This window comes from Nicotiana tabacum, chromosome 7 (assembly GCF_000715075.1).
Source record: "Nicotiana tabacum cultivar K326 chromosome 7, ASM71507v2, whole genome shotgun sequence".
Taxonomy (NCBI): domain Eukaryota; kingdom Viridiplantae; phylum Streptophyta; class Magnoliopsida; order Solanales; family Solanaceae; genus Nicotiana; species Nicotiana tabacum.
In genome coordinates, this window is record NC_134086.1 from 33,620,690 (window position 1) to 33,644,839 (window position 24,150).

At 42.3% G+C, this 24,150-nt stretch overlaps 1 protein-coding gene across 1 annotated transcript; it reads right to left on the reverse strand.

Moving 5' to 3' along the window:
- Positions 1 to 14,511: 14,511 nt before the first annotated feature.
- LOC107790041 (uncharacterized) lies at positions 14,512 to 15,099 on the reverse strand. The gene is made up of 2 exons (XM_016611939.2): positions 14,925 to 15,099; positions 14,512 to 14,855 (listed from the first exon to the last, which is right to left on the reverse strand). The coding sequence occupies exons 1-2, from the start codon at positions 15,097 to 15,099 to the stop codon at positions 14,512 to 14,514; spliced, it is 519 nt and encodes a 172-aa protein (XP_016467425.2).
- Positions 15,100 to 24,150: the final 9,051 nt, after the last annotated feature.

Consider the following 24,150-nt stretch of genomic DNA (forward strand, 5'->3'; position numbering starts at 1 on the left):
CCAAATATGGCACGAAACACAAATATGGCAATCAGCCCAAATCATGATGATAACAAACAAGTTTCAGTCAAATACGTGGTAAAATCATCAATCGGGACGGCCCAAGTCACAATCCCCAATAGTAAACGACCCCACGCTCATCATCAAGTGCGTGCCTCACCACAATATAGCACTACGATGTGCAATACGGGGTTTCAAACCCTCAGGATATCATTTACAATCATTACTCACCTCGAACTGGCTACAACTCTAGCTCGCGATGCCTTTGCCCCTCGAATCGGCCTTCACGCGCATCGAATCTATCCAAAAGCAGAACGAATATGTCACAATATGCTAAGGGAACAAAGCCCAAGCGAAAACAACCGAAAAATATCAAAAATTCCGAAATTAGCAAAACCCGAGCCCCGGGCCCACTTCTCAAAACTCAGAAATTTTTACACTAACGGGTTTCTTATCCTTACACGAGTTCATACATATCAAAGGTTCTCCAATCCGACCCCAAATGGTCCTCAAAATCCCAATTCAAAAGCTCAAAATCCCAAGCCCTAGTTCTTCCATTTTTAGCTTAAGTTTCATGATTTTCTAGGTGGATTTCACAATAGATTCGAGTTTTTGGTCCAAAATTCTTACCTCCAATCGTTTCTCCTTGAATCCCTCTTCGATTTCCTTCAAAAAGCTCTCAAAAAGACCAACTATGGAGTAAATGAGCTTAAAAATCGCGGATGAAATGAATTAAAACATTCTGCCTAGGTGTTTTTCCGCATCTGCGACCCCAAAGCGCTCTTCTACGGTACCGCTTCTGCGGTCATTTCTCCGCATCTGCGGAATTCACTTAACGATCCAAAACCGCATCTGCGGTACACTGCCGCATCTGCGACTCCACAGGTGCGGTCCTTATTCCGCATCTGCAGTTCCTGACCTCTCTCCTCAAATCCGCATCTGCGGAAAATCCTTCGCACCTATGATGTTGCACCTACGGTCCCCAAACCGCAGGTGCGAAAACACCAGAAGCAGCAGAAATTCTGCAATCACTCAAGTCCAAAAATCTTCCCGTTAACCATCTGAAATCACCCCGAGGCCCCCGGGACCTCAACCAAAAGCACAAACATAACCCAATACCTTATTGAAACTTGTTCCCATCATCAAAACACCTCAAATAACATCAAATTACCCGAAACACATCGGATTCAAGCCTATTTTTTGAGAAATCTTCCGAAATACGCTTTTGATCAAAAACCCAACCAAACAACATCCGAATGAACTGAAATTTTGCACACACATCCCAAATGACATAATGAAGCTATTGCAACTCTCGGAATTCCATTCCGGCCCCTATATCAAAATCTCGCCTATCAACCGGAAATCGTCAAAATATCAACTTCGCCAATTCAAGCCAAATTCTACTCCGGACCTCCAAAATCCATTCCAATCACACTCCTAAGTCATAAATCACCTCCCGAAGCTAACCGAACCATCGGAACACACATTCGAGCCCTCTAAAACATAAGCCAATATCTGGTTGACTTTTCCAACTTAAACTTTCTTAAAAGAGACTAAGTATCTCATTTCTTACCAAATCCACTCCGAACACCAATTAATCCACTCGATCACATAAAACACAGATAACGGAGCGTAAAGAAGCAGAAATGGGGAAAACGGAGTGGTAACTCATGAGACCTGGTCGGGTCGTCACATCCTCCCCAACTTAAACAAATGTTCGTCCTCGAACGAGTCAAGAAACATACCTGAAGTCTCGAATAGGTGAGGATATCTGCTTCGCATATCCCGCTCGGTCTCCCAAGTAGCCTCCTCCACGGACCGACCTCTCCATTGCACTTTCACTGAAGCTATATCCTTTGACCTCAACTTCCGAACCTGACAACCCAAAATAGCTACTAGCTCCACATCAAAGGTCAAATCATTATCCAACTGAACCGTGCTCCACATCAAAGGTCAAATCATCATCCAACTGAACCGTGCTGAAGTCCAAAACATGAGACGGGTCCCCAATGTACTTCCGGAGAATGGAAACATGAAATACCGGATGCACGCTAGACAAGTTGGGTGGCAAAACAAGCTCATAAGCCACCTCCCCGATCCTCTGAAGCACCTCAAAAGGCCCAATGAACCGCAAACTCAATTTCCCTTTCTTCCCAAATCTCATAACACCCTTCATGGGCAAAACCTTCAGCAAGACCTTCTCACCAACCATGTAGGACACATCTCGAACCTTCCGGTCCGCATAACTCTTCAGATGTGACTGTGTTGTACGAAGCCTCTCCTGAATCACCTTCACCTTCCCTAAGGCATCCTGAACCAAATCTGTCCCCAATAGCCTAGCCTCGTCGGGCTCGAACCAACCGACTGGAGATCTACACCGCCTCCCATACAAAGCTTCATATGGAGCCATCTGAATACTTAACTGATAGTTGTTGTTGTAAGCAAACTCTGCAAGCGGTAGAAACTTATCCCATGAACCTCCGAAATCAATAACACAAGCATGCAACATGTCCTCCAATATCTGAATAGTACGCTCGGACTGCCCGTCCGTCTGAGGATGAAATTCTGTGCTCAACTCCACCTAAGTACCTAACTCTCTCTACACGACTCTCCAAAACTGGGAAGTAAACTGAGTACCCCGATCTGAAATAATAGAAACTGGAACACCATGCAGCCGAACAATCTCCCTAATGTATATCTTTGCTAACCGCTTTGAAGAATAAGTAGTACACATAGGAATAAAGTGCGCGGACTTGGCCAGCCGATAAAATCACCCAAATAGAATCGAACTTCTTCAAAGTCCGTGGAAGTCCAACAACAAAGTCCATAGTAATCCTCTCCCACTTCCACTCGGGAATAACCATCTACTGAAGCAAGCCACCCAGTCTCTAATGCTCATATTTTACCTGCTGACAGTTGAGACACCGAGCTACAAATCCCACAATATCTTTTTTCATTCTTCTCCACCAATAGTGTTGCCTCAAATTCTGATACATCTTCGCGGCACCCGGATGAATGGAATACCACGAGCTATGGGCCTCCTCCAGAATTAACTCTCTAAGCCTATCCACATTGGGCACACAAATCCAGCCCTGCATCCCCAACACCCCATCATCACCAATGTTCACATCTCTAGCATCATCATGCCGAACTCTGTCCTTAAGGACAAGCAAATGCAGATCATCATACTGGCGCTATCTGATGTGATCATACAAGAAAGACCAAAAAACTACACACGCCAACACCCGACTAGGCTCTGAAATATTTAACCTCATGAACCGATTGGCCAAGGCCTGAACATCAACTGCAAGAGGTCTCTACCCAATTGGAATATATGCCAAACTCCCCATGCTCACTGCCTTTCGACTCAAAGCATCGGCCACCACATTGGCCTTTCCTAGATGGTACAATATAGTGATATCATAATCCTTAAGCAACTCCAACCATCTCCGCTGCCTCAAATTAAGATCCTTTTTCTTGAACAAATGTTGAAGACTGCGATGATTGTTGAATACCTCACAAGATACGCCATACAAATAATGCCTCCAAATTTTCAATGCATGAACTATGGTAGCCAACTCCAAATCATGAACAAGGTAGTTCTTCTCTTGGGGCTTCAACTGATGAGAAGCATAAGCAATAACTCTACCCTCCTGCATCAATACACAACCAATCCCAACTCTCGAAGAATCATAATACACGGTATATGAACCTGAAGTTGATGGCAAAATCAACACTGGAGCTGTGGTCAAAACTGTCTTGAGCTTCTGAAAGCTCTCCTCACACTCGTCCGACCATACAAATGAAACACCCTTCTGAGTCAAATTGGTCAAGGGCAATGCAATAGATGAGAATCCCTGAACAAACAGGTGATAATAGCCTGCCAACCCAAGAAAGCTACGAATCTCTATGGCTGAGGACGGTCTAGACCAACTCTGAACCACCTCAATCTTCTTCGGATCAACCTGAATACCCTCGCTGGACACCACGTACCCCAAGAAAGACACTGAACTAAGCCAAAACTCACACTTGGAGAATATTGCATAAAGCTTGTCCTCTCTCAATCTCTGCAACACAACTCTCAAATGCTCCGCGTGCTCCTCCTGGCTACGAGAGTACACCAGAATATCGTCAATGAAGACTATAACGAACGAATTAAGATAAGGCCGGAACACGTTGTTCATCAAATGCATGAACGATGATGGGGCATTAGTTAGCCCGAAAGACATCACAAGGAACTCATAATGACCATATCTGGTCCTGAAAGCAGTCTTAAGAATATCTGAATCCCTGATCTTCAACTGGTGATAGCCCGAACAAATATCAATCTTGGAGAACACTTTTGCTCCTTGAAGATGATCAAACAAATCATCAATTTGAGGAAAATGATACTTGTTCTTAATTGTTACCTTGTTCAATTGCATATAATCAATGCACATTCTCATGGTGCCATCCTTCTTCTTCACAAACAGGACTGGCGCACCCCAAGGTGACACACTAGGCCAAATGAACCCCTTATCTAGGAGTTTATGAAGTTGTTCTTTCAATTCCTCCAACTCTGCTGGTGCCATACAATACGACGGAATAAAAATGGGATGAGTGCCCGACACCAGGTCAATACCAAAATCAATATCCCCGTCTGGTGGCATGCCCGGCAGGTTTGCAGGAAACACATCAGGAAAATCCCTCACAACTGGAACAGAATCAATACTGGGAGTCTCAGCTCCAACTTCTCTCAAAAATGCTAGATATGAAAGACAACCCTTCCCAACCATACATTGAGCCTTCAAGAAAGAGACCACTCTACTAGGAACATAATCAGTCACACCACGCCACTCGATCCGCGGCACACCCGACATAGCCAAAGTGACTGTCTTAGCATGACAGTCTAGAATAACACGACACGGAGATAACCAATCCATGCCCCAAATGATATCAAAATCCACCATGATCAATAGCAATAGATCCACTCGGGTCTCCAGACCCCCAATAGTCACCACACATGACCGGTACACACGATCTACAACAACAGTATCGCCCACCGGGGTAGATACATGAACAGGTAAAGCAAGAAACTCACAGGGCATACCCAAATAACGAGCAAAGTATGATCACACATAAGAAAAGGTGGAACCGAGATCAAATAATACAGAGGCATCTCTGTAGCAGACTGAAACAATACCTGTAATGACAGCATCTGAAGCAATGGTGTCGGGTCTGCCTGGGAGTGCATAGAAATGGGCCTAACCGCCCCCTGATCGACCTCCCCCTCTGGGGAGACCCCTGGATGCCTGACCTCCACCCCTAGTTGGCTGGGCAAGTGGTGAAGTAACTAGAGCAGAAGTCGAGGGCTGACCCCTCTGCTGGGATGAACTAGCAATACGACGAGGACACTGTCTCCAAACATGCCCAAACTCTCCACACTCAAAACAACTCCCAGGTGTTGGAGAAGGGGACTGAAGGGAACCCCTCGCACTGGAGTGACTAGCTGATGCACTCGGCATAGAAGAACCCTGAGCTGGCAGAGCACAAGATGAACTCTGAGCTGGAAGGGTGCTGAGTGAAGGTTGGCCCTATTGAGACCCATGGTAACCACGACCTGAAGATGCCCCACGATACTCTGGACGGGCTGACTGAGCAGGCCTAAAAGAACGACCTCTAACATGCTGGAACTGGCCCCTCGAAGGAGCACCACTGTAACTGACTGATCCTCGAGGCCTTCGAGGCCTCCCTCTCCTCTCTATCCTGACGGCGAACCATCCCAATCTCACGAGCGATATCAACCACTTCCTCGAATGTAGCACTCAATACCCTCTCTCTAGTCATCAAGATACGGAGATGGTAGTTAAGGCCATCAATAAATCTCTTGATCCTCTCACGATCTATTGGAACCATCCAAACGGCATGACAAGACAACTCAGAAAACCTCGACTCATACTGTGACACGGTCATATCCCCATGCCTCAACCACTCAAACTGTCTGCGCAGCTCTTCTCTGTGAGACTGTGGCACATACTTCTCCAGGAAGAGAACGAAGAACTCCTGCAAAGTGTGGGGCGCTACTCCAACAGGCCTACGCCTCTCATACGCCTCCCACCAAGTAAAGGCAATCCCAGAAAACTTAAAGGTGGTAAATTCCACACCGCTAGACTCAAGAATCCCTGTTATACAGAGCATCCGCTGGAACTTATCTAGAAAACCCTGGGCATCCTCGCCCTCAGCACCACTGAATGACGGAGGCTGGAGTCTACCAAACCTCTCAAGACGAGGCTACTCATCATCCGGCATAACTGGTACCATGAACTCCTGAGCTGGTGTAATCGGTTGGGTTAGAGGTGCCCCTAGTGTCTGAAGTCCCTGCACTACCTGCTCAGGTGTGCGAGCAGCGGGGGTCTAATTGCCTCCCCCGACCTTTAAAGTAGCTGCTGTTGTAGTGGCTGAAACTGCCTAAGCCAGGCCAGTGCAAACTGATAAGTTCTATGCCAAGGCCTCCTAAAGACCCGAAATCACGATGGGCACAGCTGATGTTTGAACTGGTGCTGTTGGAGCATCCATAGCTGGAGCTTGATCTGGAGCTAGGGCAGCTGGTGGATCTACAGGTGCTGCCCTCGCTGCTCTGCCTCTGCCACGACCACGACCGCGTCCACAGCCTCTAGTGGTCTCAGCTGGTGGCACTAGTGGTCGTCCACCTCATCTAGTAGCTCGCGTCCTCACCATCTGTGAGAGAATAGAATAACAGAAGGTCAGTACTCGGAATACCAAGTTCGCACAATAAGGATTTCAAGAATGTGAAGTTTTTGCTAAAGGTTCTGCAGCCTCTCGAGGATAAATATAGACGTCTCCGTACCGATCCACGAGACTCTACTAAACCTGCTCATGACTCGTGAGACCTAAGTAACCTAGGCTCTGATACTAACTTGTCACGACCCTAACCCTGAACCCGGTCGTGATGGCACCTCTCGTGAAGACAAGGCCAGCCAGACCAAAACAGAACACCTCATTTAAATAGTTAAATACCATAAATAGTTCTAGAACATGATAGAATAACCATAATTTGCGGAAATAACAATAACAACAGTAGAAACCATCCCGACACAGCCCAAACGGGGGTGTCACAAGTCATGAGCAACTAATAAATCTGGATACCAGTCTACTAGATACAAAATCCGATACAGAAGTTCAAGAACATGATAATAGTAAGATAAGGGAGGCACGGGGGCTGCGGACACCAACAGCTACCTCGTAGTCTGTGAAAAACACTGCCTGGACTAGGAGGATCAACACTCAGGAGCGGACTCTGTGATGCCTGAATCTGCACACACGGTGCAGGGAGTAATGTGGGTACTCCGACTCAGTGAGTAATAACCATAAATAATGGCTGAAAGCAAGAAAACACGTTAAGGCACAAAGCAATTCTATATCAAACAGTAAAAATCACTTAAAGCAGTAAATCAGTGAGGAAGTCAAATGAAATTCCTTTAAACCAAGTAAAACAGGTAATTTAGCAGGTAATTAATAAGTAGAAATACGCCCCTCGGGCACAGTAACAACCGCTCAAAACAGTATCAGCCCCTCGGTCTCACTCTTAGTACAATATCAGTCCCTCGGGCTCACTCTCAAATCATAATGGGTACCCGCACTCACTGTGGGTGTACAGACTACGGAGGGGCCCCTTACGGCACAAGCGCTATATCAAGCCACCTCGTGGCATCATCTCTCGGCACTCGGCCTCACATTACTCGGCACTCGGCCTCACATCACTCAAGCCACCTCGTGACATATAAAGTATCTCAGGCCCTCGGCCTCATATCACTCAGCATATCCTCACATATGGCCCTCGGCCTCACTCAGTCCGAAAATCATCACAAGCCCCTCGGGCATTCGTAAAACAACAATTCTCAGCCCAAAACATCTTTTAAAAATATCATTTAAGTTTCAAATATGAGTAAATGTGGCTGAGTTTGTAAAACAGTAAATATCAACAGGACTGAGCTCAAGTGATAAATCAATACAGTGAGGAAATAATGATAAAAATCCCCGGAGGGTTCAAATAGTTGGCACGAAGCCCAAATATGGCAATCATCCCAAATCATCAATCGGGATGGACCATTAAATACGTAGTAAAATCATCTATCGGGACAGACCAAGTCACAATCCCCAATAGTAAACGACCCCACGCTCATCATCAAGCGCGTGTCTTACCTCAATATAGCACTACGATGTGCAATCCGGGGTTTCAAACCTTCAGGACATCATTTACAATCATTACTCAGCTCGAACTGGCTACAACTCTAGCTCGCGACGCCTTAGTCCCTCGAATCGGCCTCCACGTGCGTCGAATCTATCCAAAGAATAACGAATACGTCACAATATGCTAATGGAACAAAGCCCAAGCAAAAACAACCGAAAAATATCAAAAATCCCGAAATTAGCAAAACCTAAGCCCCGGGCCCACTTCTCGAAACTCAGAAATTTTTACACTAACGGGTTCCTTATCCTTCCACGAGTTCATACATATCAAAAGTTCTCCAATCCGACCCCAAATGGTCCTCTAAATCCCAATTCAAAAGCTCAGAATCTCAAGCCCTAGTTCTTCCATTTTTAGCTTAAGTTTCATGATTTTCTAGGTGGATTTCACAATAGATTCGAGTTTTTTGGTCTGAAATCCTTACCTTCAAATGCTTCTCCTTGAATCCCTCTTCTATTTCCTACAAAAAGCTCTCAAAAAGACCAACTATGGAGTAAATGAGCTTAAAAATCGCGGATGAAATGGATTAAAACATTCTGCCCAGGGGTTTTCGCATCTGCGACCCCAAAGCCCGCTTTTACTGTACCGCTTCTGCGGTCATTTCTCCGCATCTACGGAATTTACTTAACGATCCAAAACCGCATCTGCGGTACACTGCCGCATCTACGACTCCGCAGGTACGGTCCTTATTCTGCATCTGCGGTTCCTGACCTCTCTCCTCAAATCCGCATCTGTGGAAAATCCTTCGCACCTGCGGTCCACAAACCGCAGGTGTGAAAACACCAGAAGCAGCAGAAATTCTGCAATCACTCAAGTCCAAAAATCTTTCCGTTAACTATCCGAAATCTCCCCGAGGCCCCCGGGACCTCAACCAAAAGCGCAAACATAACCCAATACCTTATTCAAACTAGTTCCCATCATCAAAACACCTTAAATAACATCAAATTACCCGAAACACATCAGATTCAAGCCTAATTTTTGAGAAATCTTCCGAAATACGCTTTCGATCAAAATCCTAACCAAACCACATCTGAATGAATTGAAATTTTGCACACACATCCCAAATGACACAACGAAGCTACTGCAACTTTCGGAATTCCATTCCGACCCCTATATCAAAATTTCGCCTATCAACCGGAAATCATCAAAATATCAACTTCGCCAATTCAAGCCAAATTCTACTCCGGACCTCCAAAATCCATTTCGATCACACTTCTAAGTCATAAATCACATCCTGAAACTAACCGAACCATCGTAACGCACATCCGAGCCCTCTAACATACAAGTCAACATCCGGTTGACTTTTCCAACTTATTCTTAAAAGAGACTAAGTTTCTCATTTCTTACCAAATTCACTTCGAACACCAATTAATCCACTCGATCACATAAAACACGGATAACGGAGCATAAAGAAGTAGAAATGGGAAAAATAGAGCGGTAACTCATGAGACTACTGGCCGGGTCATCACAGTTGAACTGGAAATTGATTAAGTAATTATCAAAGAAAGTAGTCACAAAAACTTCTATGACACAGTTTTAACTTTTTAATGTAAGTTATTTACTCTATGTTTTAAGATTTCATATCAGCCTAACTTAGAGTTACCTATTAAGTAATCCGATGGTATACAGTTTCACCTTCAATAAACGAAACTTAAACTCTTATTACTAATCCCTTTCATTTTGGCATTCCCAACTATAGCTAGAATCGGCCTAAACCAGGTAGCTCAACAGAATTCCAATATAAACTTCAATCTTCTCACCCTTAGTTGGATTCATCTAATTATGCAAGCATTAGATATGTTTCTGTTAAAACCTTGTATTAAAAAATCAGTAAATGAACAAGCGTTAGTTTAAAAACAAAAGCAGAAAATTTCGAGCCCACAAGTTTCTTGTGTTTCCTTAAACAATTTAATCCACTCACAATGTCCAAAATTGCGGATTAATTCCTCCTAGGATAGAACGGAATAACTATTCTGTGATAGCAGAACTTCAAATCACAGAATTTTGTCAAACTCAAATGGTGGAGCAAATCACACAAAATGCTTACGTTTTTGGTTTTGGAAAACAACGCAGAATGCAGAAGTTTGAGGGGAGTGATTTCAGATTTTTCGGTGGTGAAAATGAGGCTAAGCCCCTCTATTTATAGCCAAATTTGGCACTGTTTCTGAAAAGGTTTGCAACCTTTCAGAACAACCATAGCTGTTGGAACAGGTGGGAAAAATTGGGGGAAACAACTAATAGATTTAAAATAAACCGAAAAAGAAAATGGACCGGACTGGGTTGCGGGTCATGGGTTATTCCGGATTGAATTGTCGTTAATTAATTGAAAAGAATTTTATCCAAAAAGATTAATCAATCAATCAATCTTTGACTGAATCTGAATCCGAAGTCGAGCGAGCAACGACGACGATGGCGCGAGGCACCACTTCTTCTTAACTCTTTAAGAGCTAGAATATGAGCTGCTATATATATACACAAAAGTTTTCTTTTCTTCTTCCAATGAGGGACAAAGTGCATTAGTAAAGTGAACTAATTCAAAATTTCACTTCCCTCCATTTCTTTTCCCACCATTTTCCATTCACACCTTCTTTTGTTATTAATAACAAAACCCAACAATCCCCCACATGAATGGGGAATGTCTATCCGAAACAAATATGCATGAAAAAACTATGTGTGATTCGCAAGTAAAGATTAACCGCATCTGGATAAGTAGGTTTCCCTTTGAACTTTCAGTAGTGAACATATGTCGGATATACTCGATCAATCGGTAGATTTGATATCTTTGAACAGTCGAACTTTGGTGTATACCTAGACAGCCATATGTCACACAATTAACCCTTAACCGTCTTTGGTTCTCATTGTTGTGTTCATTTCAGCCATGAACACTGCCTGGTTTTATAAGTGCGTAGAGAACTGGCCTTACAACATTCTCCTTGAAGCGTCTTATACTTCACACTTATATAGGTGATTCCTAAACGTGTTATCCCCTAGATACACGATTTGATATACCTCATATCAAACTTAGAAACCATTAAAAAGTCCTACTACTTTATCCTTGGTACTGAACATTGTCTGCATCATGAGAATGGACCAAAATTTTATTTGACAATGTTGAACCGTCACTAATGACTTTGTTTGATCTCCTTGAACCTAGATCTTGGGATCTCCAGTCTTCTAGGTAGAGTTACCGCCATAGTGACTTGTCCTCGGCCATAGTCCCATTCCCTTTGATGACTGCTCAACTGCCTCTCTAGGTAGGTCTTTTGTAAGCGGATCTGATACATTATCTTTTGATTTTACATAGTCAATTGTGATAATTCGACTAGAGAGTAGTTGCCTAACGGTATTATGCCTTCGTCAAATGTGACGAGATTTCCCGTTATACACACTCACAGCCCTTCATATTGTTGCTTGACTGTCGCAATGTATGCATACAGGTGCCAAAGGTTTGGGCCAAAAAGGAATGTCTTCTAAGAAATTTCGGAGCCATTCAGCTTCTTCACCGGCCTTGTCTAAAGCTATAAACTCAGACTCCATTGTAAAGCGAGCGATGCATGTCTGTTTGGACGACTTCCAAGACACTGCTCCTCCACCAATAGTAAAAATGTATCCACTTGTGGATTTTGTTTCCGTTGATCCGGTGATCCAATTTGCATCACTATATTCCTTAATAACTGTGGGATAATTATTGTAATGTAATGCATAGTCTTGGATATATTTCAAATATCCCAAAACTCGTTTCATTGCTATCCAATGAGCTTGGTTGGGTTTACTTGTGTATCGACTAAGCTTGCTTATTGCACAAGCTATATCAGGTCGTGTACAATTCATAATGTACATCAAACTTCCCAACACTCGAGCATATTCCAATTGAGATTTACTTTGACCTTTATTCTTTACAAGAGTATGGTTTAAATCAATTGGCGTTTTTGCTTATTTAAAGTCCAAATATTTGAACTTTTCAAGAACCATTTTAATATAATGATATTAAGAAAAAGCTAGACCTTGAGGAGTCTATAGGATCTTAATTTCCAAAATTAAATTGGCAACTCCTAAATCTTTCATATCAAATTTACTAGTAAGCATGCGCTTAGTAGCATTTATGTTAGTAATATCGTTACTCATTATCAACATACCATCCACATATAAACAAACATTGACTACAAAGATTTGGAGTATTCTTAATGTAAACACATTTGTCACACTCATTGATCTTGAAACCATTTGACAACACTGTTTGGTCAAATTTCGCATGCCATTGTTTTGGTGCTTGTTTTAGTCCGTAAAGTGACTTAACAAATCGACACACCTTCTTTTCTTTTCCGGGAACTACAAACCCTTCAGGTTTTTCCATATAGATTTTTCCTCTAAATATCCATTTAATAAGGCCATTTTTACATCCATCTGATGGATTTGAAGGCCATACACGACGGCTAACGCTATTAACACCTGGATAGATGTAATCCTTGTTACCGACGAGTATGTGTCAAAGTAATCAAGACCTTCTCATTGTCTAAACCCTTTAACAACTAATTTTGCCTTATATTTGTCAATAGTACCATTAGCTTTCATTTTCCTTTTGAAAATCCATTTAGAACCCAAAGGTTTATTTCCTAGAGGAAGATCAACCAATTCCCAAGTATGATTACTTAATATGGATTCTATCTCACTATTGACTGCCTCATTCTAATATTGTGCTTCCGAGGAAGACGTTTCTTCTTTGAACGTTTGAGGCTCATTTTCCAATAAGAATGCCAGAAAATCTTGTCCAAAGGAAGTAGTTGTCCTTTGACGTTTACTACGTCTTGGATTTTCCTCATCAAATGTACTTTCCTTTGCTTCTTCCCGAGGTCAATTAGATTTTTCATTAGATGACTCACATTCCATTTTATACGGATAAATATTCTCAAAGAATTCAGCATTATTCGATTCAATTACCGTGTTAATATGAATGTCGGTATTTTCTGATTTATGAACCAAAAAATGATATGCATTACTATTTGTTGCATATCCTACGAAAATGCAATCAACGGTTTTTGGTAAAATTTTTACCCTTTTGGGTTTAGGAACTTGCACTTTAGCCAAACACCCCCACACTTTAAAATATTTTAAGTTGGGTTTCCTTCCTTTCCATTTTTCAAATGGAATGGATTGCGTTTTGCTATGGGGAACCCGATTCAGTATTCGATTAGCTATAAGAATAGCTTCCCCCCGTAAGTTCTGAGGTAAACCAGAACTTATTAACAAGGCGTTCATCATCTCCTTTAACGTTCTATTCTTTCTTTCCGTAATTCCATTAGATTGCGGTGAGTAAGGGACAGTTGTTTGGTGAATAATTCCATTTTTCAAACATATTTCTTCAAAAGGAAATTCATATTCGCCGCATCTATCACTTCTTATCATTTTGATCTTTTTGTTTAATTGCGTTTCAACTTCATTTTTGTATTGCTTGAATGCGTTTATTGCTTCATTTTTACTATTAAGTAAGTAAATATAGCAATATCTAGTACTGTCGTCAATGAAAGTTATGAAATATTTTTTCCCACCGCGAGATGGTATTGGCTTCATGTCGCGAATATCCGTGTGAATTAAGTCTAAAGGATTTGAATTCCTTTCAATTGACTTATAAGGATACTTAACATACTTTGATTCCACACATATTTAACATTTCGAGTTATTTCATTCAAACTTAGGCAATACTTCCAAATTAATCATTTTTTGCAAAGTTTTGAAGTTGACGTGGCCTAAACGTTCATGCCATAAATTATTTGACTCGAGCAAGTAAGAAGAAGCTGAAATTTTATTCATATCAATGGCAATTACATTGAGTTTAAAAAGGCCCTCAGTCAGGTAACCTTTTCCTACATACATTTCATTCTTACTAACTACAACCCTGTCGGAAACAAAAACATACTAAAGCCATTCTTGACTAGAAGTGATGTCGAGACTAAATTCTTCTGCATTTCAGGAACATGTAGAACATCTTTTAGAGTCACAATCTTTCCAGAAGTCATCTTCAAAGCTATCTTGCCCATTCCTTCAATTTTTGTAGTAGCGGAATTTGCCATAAACACTGTCTCGTTGGGTCCAGTGGGAGCATATGAAGTAAACAACTCCTTGTTAGCACAAACATGTCAAGTTGCTCCCAAATCAATCCACCATTCTCTAGGATTTCCGACTAGGTTGCATTCTGAAAGCATGGCACATAAGTCGTCTATTTCATTATTCTTCTCAATCATGTTTGCTTGAATTTTCTTCTTGTCCTACTTTGGTGCACGACATTCAGTAGCTTTGTGTCCAACCTTTCCACAGTTGTGGCAATTACCTTTGAACCTCTTCTTGCTTGGATAATTCTTTGGTCCAGACGGCCTCTTTCTCTTTTTACTCGTTGAAGCTTCCTCAACAATATTTGCACCCATTATTGTTGAATTTCCACGAGATTTCTTTTCAGCAGCCTTGTTGTCCTCTTCAATCCGTAAACGAACAATAAGGTCTTCAAGCGTCATCTCCTTGCGCTTATTTTTCAAGTAATTCTTAGAGTCCTTCCACAGCAGAGGCAGCTTTTCAATAAACGCCGCAACTTGAAACGCTTCATTTATGACCATAACTACAATCAGAAATTTATAATAAACACAATAATCAATATATTGAATAAGAATATTGACTCATTTTATACCTTCAGCGAGGAGGTCATGAACAATAACTTGCAATTCCTGGACTTGCGTTATGACAGATTTACCATCAACCATTTTGAAATCCAGAAATTTGGCGGCCCCAAAATTCTTTAGTCCGGCATCTTCAGTCTTGTACTTCTTTTCAAGAGCATTCCATAATTCTCTTGATGTTTTCATGACGCTATAAATATTTTACAAGTCGTCTTCCAAGCAACTTAAAATATAGTTTTTGCATAAAAAGTCAGAATACTTCCATGCCTCAGTGACCACAAATCGTTCATTTTTAGGAGTTTCTTCTCCTAGAACTGGAACGTCTTCGCTAATAAAGTGTTGTAAACTGAGTGTGGTCGGGTAAAAGAACATTTTCTGCTGCCACCGCTTAAAGTCCACACTAGAAAACTTTCCGGGTTTTTCTGCTGGTGCCATCGCTGGTGCAGGAGTTGTGCGACTTCAAAACGCATTTGTCGTTGTAGCAAAAGTCCCAATAGAACCATTCTATTGTTACGCACTTGTTGTCATCTTTCTGTAAAAGAAATTGACAAATAGATTAGTATCTCGGTAAAGTTTTTATATCTTCAAAACAAATACAAACAACCAAGTTTTTATATCTCGAATTGAGTAGAAAGTCACAAAGACTTTAATCTCAAATTTGAGTAGAAAATCCAAAGATTTTAATCTCTAAAACGGGAGTAAAAAATCAATAAAATTTTAGTCTCCCAAAGCAGTAAGTAAGATTGAATACAGAAATAAAATGTTAAATTCCTTAAGCTTGTTAAAACTCTGTATTCAAAAATCAGTAAATGAACAAGCGTTAGTTTAAAAACAAAAGTAGAAAATTCTGAGCCCACAAGTTTCTTGTGTTTCCTTAAGGGATTTAATCCCCACACAATGCCAAGGTTGCGGATTAATCCCTCCTAGGATAGAACGGAATAACTATTCTGTGATAGCAGCACTTCAAATCACAAAATTTCGTCAAACTCAAATGGCGGAGCAAATCACACAAAATGCTTACATTTTTGGTTTTGGAAAACAATGCAGAATGCAGAAGTTTGAGGGGAGTGATTTCAGATTTTTCGGTGGTGGAAAATGAGGCTAAGCCCCTCTATTTATAGCCAAATTTGGCATTATTTCTGAAAAGGTTTGCAACCTTTTAGAACAGCCATAGTTGTTGGAACGGGTGGAAAAAATTACGGGAAACAACTAACGGATTTAAAATAATCCGGGAAAGAGAACGGACCGGACCGGGTCGCGGGTTATTCCGGATTGAATTTTCGTTAATTAATTTAATTAATTAATTGAAAAGAATTTTATCTAAAAAGATTAATCAATCAATCTAAAGTCGAAGCCGAGCCTAGCGAGCGAGTGAGCGACGACGGCGCGGGGCACCACTTCTTCTTAACTCTTTAAGAGCTAAAAGATGAGCTTCTATATATATACACAAAGATTTTCTTTCCTTCTTCCAATGAGGGACAAAGTGCATTAGTAAAGTGAACTTATTTAAAATTTCACTTCCCTCCATTTCTTTTCCCACCATTTTCCATTCACACCTTCTTTTGTTATTAATAACAAAACCCAACAGTTTCTTGTCCTATTGTTCTTAATGCTCATTCGTAAGACTTCGTTAGACCTAGTACTACTATGATAGCTTACGAAATATAGACCCTCATTCTCACATATATTGTTTGGAGCTGATGCTTATTTTTCTTGAGGGATAATAATGTTGAAGAGGTCTTAGAAAGCAATCACCAGAATGGGAAGACACAAAGCATGTTGCTATTCATATATTTCTAGGATCCAATGCCTTCGAAACTTATCCAGCACCGGTCACATTTTTGTATCCGGTGCCCACTATTTGCTGGGGTTAATTTCATTAATGGTCATTCAACTATCTTTCAATTTCACTAAAGTCACTCAACAACTTTTTGTCACTTAAAAGTAACTAAACTTTGTCTTTATCATTTAAAGGTCATTTTGGCTCAAAAACCTACCATAAATATGACATGGCATAAACTTTAATGATAAAAATCTAAAAATAAATGTCACATAAGCTTAAATCAACCATACTCTCTTTGGATCCATTTCTTCCTTGATGTGATTTGACTCATAACCCAAATTCTTTCAATTAAAAAAAATTAATTTCACATTACTTTAAAATGATTATCATATACTACAAAATTCTTGCCTTTTCTGTTACATAATGCTCATTTATAATTATTTTATACTAAAAAAAATTCTTATCTTATATGTATGCCCCATCCGAGTCGTTTTATAACTCTACTGAAGTTAAATGTGATGTCTCAAAAGGTCATCACTTGTTTTATAAATAAATTTTTCATTCTGAGACCTTAAAATCCTATTTCACCATTACCTCAATTTGCGTGCGCAGTTCGGGCGCGTAGCCGAAAAGCTATTATGTGAAAATCTGTGAAAATTGATGAATTTTGGCTTTAAAATATATTTAAGTTGACTTCGGTCAATATTTTGGGTAAACGGACCCGGACCCTTGATTTGACGGTCCTGGAGGGTCCGTAGGAAAATATGGGACTTAGGCATATGCCCGGAATTGAATTCCGATGTCCCAAGACCGAGAAATGAATTTTTAGAGAAAATTATTTTCTGAAATATTTATGAGTTTTTGAAATGAAATGTGTTTAAACATTTGATGGTATCGGGCCCGTATTCTGTTTCCGGAGCCCAGTACAGGTCTTATATGTGGGTTAAGTCGAGTCTGTAAAATTTGGTAAGAAACGGATTTGAAACGACGTGAATCGGACCGTATTTGGAAAAATTGCAAAATTTGAAGTTCTTAGGTGATTCATGATTTTGATGCTAAATTCATAGTTGTTGGTGTTATTTTGGCGATTTGATCGCACGAGCAAGCCCGTATGGTGTTTTTGAGGTAGTGTGCATGTTTAGTTTTGAGCCTCGAAGGATCGAGTGAGTTTCGGGTAGGTTTCGGAAGGTTTAAACATAGAAAAAGTTGCAGGTTTTTAGTTTCTGGTGTTCTGGTGTGTTGTTCTTCGTGTTTGCGGAAGGACTCTCGTGAACGCGAAGGGTAAGTCAGGCTGAAGGAAACTTCCTTCTACACGAACGCGAGACACAGGACGCAAACGCGAAGCTTTGGGGGTGTTTCCTTTCGCGAATGCGGGCCTGCTATCGCGAACGCAAAGGCCTTTGGGTCAGGGAAGGGGAGAGGGATTTTACTCTACGCGAACGCGTCTACACGACCGCGAACGCGAAGGCTCTGGGGGCTGAAACTCCGGGAATGCGAGCCTTTTATCTCAAACGCAATGGTTAATTGGTCCTGACCCATTGCGAACACGACAGACCCATCGCGAACATGATGAAGGTCTTCCTAGTGATTTTAAAACAAAAGCAAAAATGGGATTTAACCCAAAACTCATAACTTCTTCTTCCAAACGTCAAATTGGGCGATTTTTGAAAGAGAACTTCACGAGAAATTCATAGGTATGTAATCTTAGACTCATTTTCTTTAACTTTCATTAACACCCATTAGATTTCTAGGCCTAAATCATATTTTTAAGGGTAGAAAATTAGGGATTTGGGTAGAGTTAGGGCTTTTTGTATAATTGGAATGTAGACCTCGTTTTGGGATCGGATTTCGAAACTAATTACATATTCGGGCTCGTAGTGAATGGGTGATCGGATTTGGTTTGAACCTCGTATTTTGACCAAGCGGGACCGTGGTCGATTTTTTACTTTTGGGGAATAATGATAGGAAATCTATAATTAAGCATTGGAATTTAATTGTTTAGCATGTATTGATGTTATTGAGTCGATTGTGTCTAGATATGATTGATTTGGAGCCGAATTCCAAAGGAAAAACATGTTTGAGGCTTGAGTTGGCCGTGGAAGTTTGAGGTAAGTGTTTGGTCTAACCTTAGCTTGAGGGATTAGGAGTTGTGTCCTATTTGCTATGTGTTACTTGTTGAGTACGACGTATAGGCATGGTGACGAGTATCTATACGTGGGTGTCAAGCATGACCGTGAGTCTTAAAGTGAAATTATTGTGCTCTTAATAAATACTACCAATGCCTAAGTTATTGATTCTCTGTGTTGAGCAAGGATTATGATTATTCTCGTGGAAATTACTTATGATTGAGTATTGGTGCTAGTTGAGGAAGTTAGATGTTGGAACAAGTTTGGTCATAGCTGGTTTTCCCTTGCCGGGACGTATTTACTTATACTGTCGATTCCCTTGCCGGGATAGTGTCGTTTCTTTATTGATCCCTTGTCGGAACTCTCTTTGTGATTTGGTGTTGAACTGTATATGTGGATCGGTTGCACGCTGCAACAATATTATATTTGGATCGGGTTGCACGCCGCAACAATAATATGTTTGGATCGGGTTGCACGTCGCAACAATAATATAATTGGATCGGGTTGCACGCCGCAACAATAATATAATTGGATCGCGTTGCACGCCACAATAATGATAAATGATATGGAACGGGTTGCATGCCGCAACAGTGTTATTATGATTTGGATCAGGTTGTGCGCCGCAACAATAGATAATAAAAAGTGCTATTGATTGGTTACGAGTTCCTTATTATTTTGCTATGAACTCTAAATTATCCTTATGATTTTCTCATGAATTACTATTGATAAATGATATTCCCCCGCAACATGTCCCCCTCCCATCTTTACTTGTTTATTTCTGTTTTATTTTCTGTTGTATATTATATAACTGCACAGGTTTATTTGGTAGTCTGGTCCTAGCCTCGACGCTACTTCGCCGGGGTTAGGCCAGGAACTTGCCAGCACATGGGGTCGGTTGTGCTAATATTAGACTCTGCACTGTGTGTAGATCCCGGAGTTGCGGCTTGTGGACCATAGCTTTGGGTGCCTGCCTTCAGTCCAGTTAGAGATCCCGAGGTAGTCCTACAGGTGTCCGCAGGCCCCGGCGTTCTCTTCTATCTTTATATTCTGTTTTCCTTTACTTTAGAGACAGATTATATCTTTCTTTCCAGACAATTGTATGTAGCATTCGTAGATGTTCCGTGATATTGTGATATCGGTTCCGGGTAGAGATGTACTTAGTATTGTCGTACTTGTTTTTGGCTAAGTTATTAGATTTCGTCTTCCGCATGTCTTTAATTATTGCTAATATTTCACTGTTGATCGTATGTTGATTTAAACTGTTAAAAAGGGCTAAATAAAAGAGTTAGTGAATCTATAATACTCGGCTTGCCTAGCTTTCATGAGTAGGCACCATCATAACTATTGAGGGTGGGAAATCCGGGTCGTGACAAGTTGGTATCAGAGCTCTAGGTTACATAGGTCTCACAATTCATGGACAAACTTAGTAGAGTCTGAGGGATCGGTACGGAGACGCCTGTAGTTATCCCTAAAGGCTACAGAGTTAGGAAAAAACTTTACATTTATTCTTTCATGTCGTGCGGTTTGGTTTCTCAATGCTAATTGAATATCTACTCTGTTCTTTCCCAGATAGCGAGAAAACATGCTTCCTCATCCACCAATCAGCAGCTCGAGCTCCCAGCAGCAGCTCCCATGAGGGGCAGAGGGCAAGGCCGAGGCCGTGCTAGAGGCCGAGGTAGGGGCAGAGCTCAGCCCAGAGCAGCAGCACTAGTGGCGGAGCCTCGGCTTGACTTTGATGATGAGGTTCCGGCTCAGCAGTTCCGGTGGGCCCAACTCATGTCCTAGAGGGGTTTATTGCCACCGTAGTACTCCAGGATGCTCTGGTCCGTCTAGTGGGCCTTTTGGAGAATGTCACCCGGACATGCTTACTTCCTGTAGCACCAACCGTCTCTCAAGCTGGAGGAGGAGCCCAGACTCCTGCTACTCGCACTCCAGAGCAGATGGCTCCCCAGTTTCAGACTCTAGCAGCTCAGCCAGTTGGAGCAGTTCAGGCGGGTGTGGTAGATCAGACCGGTGATGGAGCAGTTATGTCTGCCGAAGCTTTGTGGGGATTGGACAGGTTCACCAAGATCTTTACTACTACTTTCAGTGGTGCATCTTCTGAGGATCCCCACGATTATCTAGACAGTTGTCCTGAGGTTCTCAGGAACATGGGGATAGTGGAGACCAATGGGGTCGACTTTGCTACTTTTCGCTTGTCTGGATCCACCAAGACTTGGTGGAGAGATTATTATTTGGCTAGACCAGCCGGATCACTTGCTTTGACTTGGGAGAAATTTACTCAGCTATTTCTGGAGAAGTTTCTCCCCAGCACTCAGAGAGAGGCCTATCGGAGGTAGTTTGAGCATCTCCAGCAGGGTTCTATGACCGTTACTCAGTATGAGACCAGATTCATCGACTTGGCCCGTCATGCTCTTATCATACTTCCCACCAAGAGAGAGAGGGTGAGGAGGTTCATTGAGGGACTTATTCAGTCGATTCGACTTTAGATGGCTAAGGAGACAAGGAGTGAGATTTCTTTTCAGGAGGCGGCCAATATGGCCAGGAGAGTTGAGATGGTTCTGTCATAGGGAGGTGGTCAGGGGTATGACAAGAGGCCTCGTCATTCAGGCAGATTCAGTGGTGCCTCATCTGGAGGCAGGGATTCGTATGGTAGAGGCCATCCTCCTAGTCCTTTTCAGTCAGCACTTCAGGTTTCTCATAGCGCTTTAGGTGGTCGTGGTTCTCATATACAGTATTCTGATTAGCAGCCCTACATTGCACCACTAGCTCCTATCAGTGTACCGCCGCTCCAGAGTTTTCGGGGTGGTCATTCAGGTTGTCAGGGTCAGCCTCAGTTTCCTCAGCCACAGCACTCAGGTGGATGCTTTGAGTGTGGTGAGTATGGTCATATCCGAAGGGCTTGTCCGAGATTGGTGGGTACTCAGTTGCAGCAGCAGGGTTCCTGTACTATGGTTCAGGCACCAAGTATTCCACCGCCTGCTCTGCCAGCTAAGGGTGGGGGTAGAGGTGCTAGAGGTGGAGGTATAGGTATTAAAGGTGGAGGTCAGGCAGCTAGAGGTGGAGGCCAGCCAGCAGCAGACCGTCCCAGAGATGTAGTTCAGGGTGGTGGGGCCCAACCCCAATGTTATGCTCTTCCAGCCAGGCTTGAGGCTGAGGCTTCTGATGTAGTTATCACAGGTACTGTTCTGGTTTGTAGTAGAGATGCTTCAGTCCTATTTGATCCAGGGTCTACATACTCCTATGTGTCATCTTATTTTGCACCGTATCTGGTCATGCCTAGTGATTCCTTGAGTGCCCCTATATATGTGTCTACACCGGTGGGTGATTCTATTGTGGTAGATTGAGTCCATCATTCGTGTATAGTTGTGATTGGGGGTCTTGAGACTCGTGTAGATTTGTTACTTTTGGACATAGTTGATTTTGATGTCATATTGGGGATGGACTGGTTATCACCTTACCACGCTATCTTGGACTGTCATGCCAAGACTATGACCTTGGCCTTGCCGGGTTTACCTCATTTAGAGTGGAGAGGGACTCCTGGTCATTCTACCCGTAGTGTTGTCTCATATATGAAGGCTCGGCGTATGGTCGAGAAGGGGTGTTTGGCCTATTTGGCCTATGTTCGTGATTCTAGTGCTGATGTTCCTTCTATTGATTCTGTGCCCGTTGTTCGTGAGTTTCCTGAGGTATTTCCTTCAGACTTGCCGGGTATGCCACCCGACAGGAATAGTGATTTCTACATTGATTTGGCTCCGGACACTCAGCCCATTTCTATTCTACCGTATCGTATGGCCCCGCCTGAGTTGAAAGAGTTGAAGGAGCAGTTGCAAGACTTGCTTGAAAAAGGTTTCATTAGACCTAGTGTTTCGCCTTGGGGTGCACCGGTGTTGTTTGTTAAGAATAAGGATGGATCAATGCGAATGTGTATAGATTACCGACAGTTGAACAAGGTTACAATCAAGAATAAGTATCCATTGCCGAGGATTGATGATTTGTTTGATCAGCTTTAGGGTGCCAAGGTATTTTCGAAGATTGACTTGAGATCTAGCTACCATCAGTTGAGGATTAGGGCATCCGATGTCCCTAAGACAGCTTTCCACACTCGGTAAACGGGCATTAGGAGTTCTTGGTAATGTCATTCGGGTTGACAAATTCCCCAGTAGCTTTTATGGATTTGATGAACCGAGTGTTCAGGCCTTACTTGGATTCGTTCGTGATAGTCTTCATTGATGATATTTTGATCTATTCCCGCAGCCGGGAGGAGCATGAGCAGCATCTTAGAGTAGTTCTTCAGACTTTGAGGGATAGTTAGTTGTATGCTAAGTTTTAGAAGTGTGAGTTCTGGTTGAGTTCAATTGCATTCCTGGGTCATATTGTATCAGCAGAGGGTATTCAGGTTGATCTGAAGAAGATAGAGGCATTCAACAACTGGCCTAGACCCGCATCAGCTACAGAGATCCGGAGTTTCTTGGGTTTGGCAGGCTACTGTCGTCGGTTTGTGGAGGGGTTTTCATCTATTGTAGCCCCGATGACTAGGTTGACCCAGAAGGGTTCCCAGTTCAGGTGGTCGGACAAGTGTGAGGCGAGCTTTCAGAAGCTCAAGACAGCTTTGACTTTGGCACCAGTGTTGGTTTTGCCCACAGGTTCAGGGCCATATACAATTTATTGTGATGCATCTCGTATTGGACTTGGTGCGGTGTTGATGTAGGATGGCAAGATCATTGCCTATGCCTCGCGGCAGTTGAAGATTCATGAGAAGAACTATCTGGTTCATGATTTGGAGTTAGCAGCCATTGTTCACACGTTGAAGATTTGGAGGCATTATCTGTATGGCGTGGCATGTGAGGTGTTCACGGATCACAAGAGTCTGCAGTACTTGTTCAAGCAGAAGGAGCTAAACTTGAGGCAGAGGAGATGGTTGGAGCTGTTAAAAGACTATGATATCACCATCTTATATTATCCGAGAAAGGCCAATGTGTTGGCCGATGCTTTGAGTAGGAAGTTAGCCACTATGGGCAGTCTTGCTTATATTCCGATCGGTGAGAGGCCGCTTGCTTTGGATGTTTAGGCTTTGACCAACCAGTTCGTGAGGTTGGATGTTTCTGAGCCTAGCCGTATGTCAGCTTGCACAGTTGCTCGTTCTTCTTTATTGGAGCGTATCCGAGATCGGCAGTATGATGATCCTCATTTGTGTATCCTTAGGGACACGGTGCAGCGCGGAGGTGCCAAGTAGGTTACCTTAGGAGATGATGGAGTTCTGATATTGCAGGGTCGAGTTTATGTGCCTAATGTGGATAGACTCCGAGAGTTGATTTTAGAGGAGGC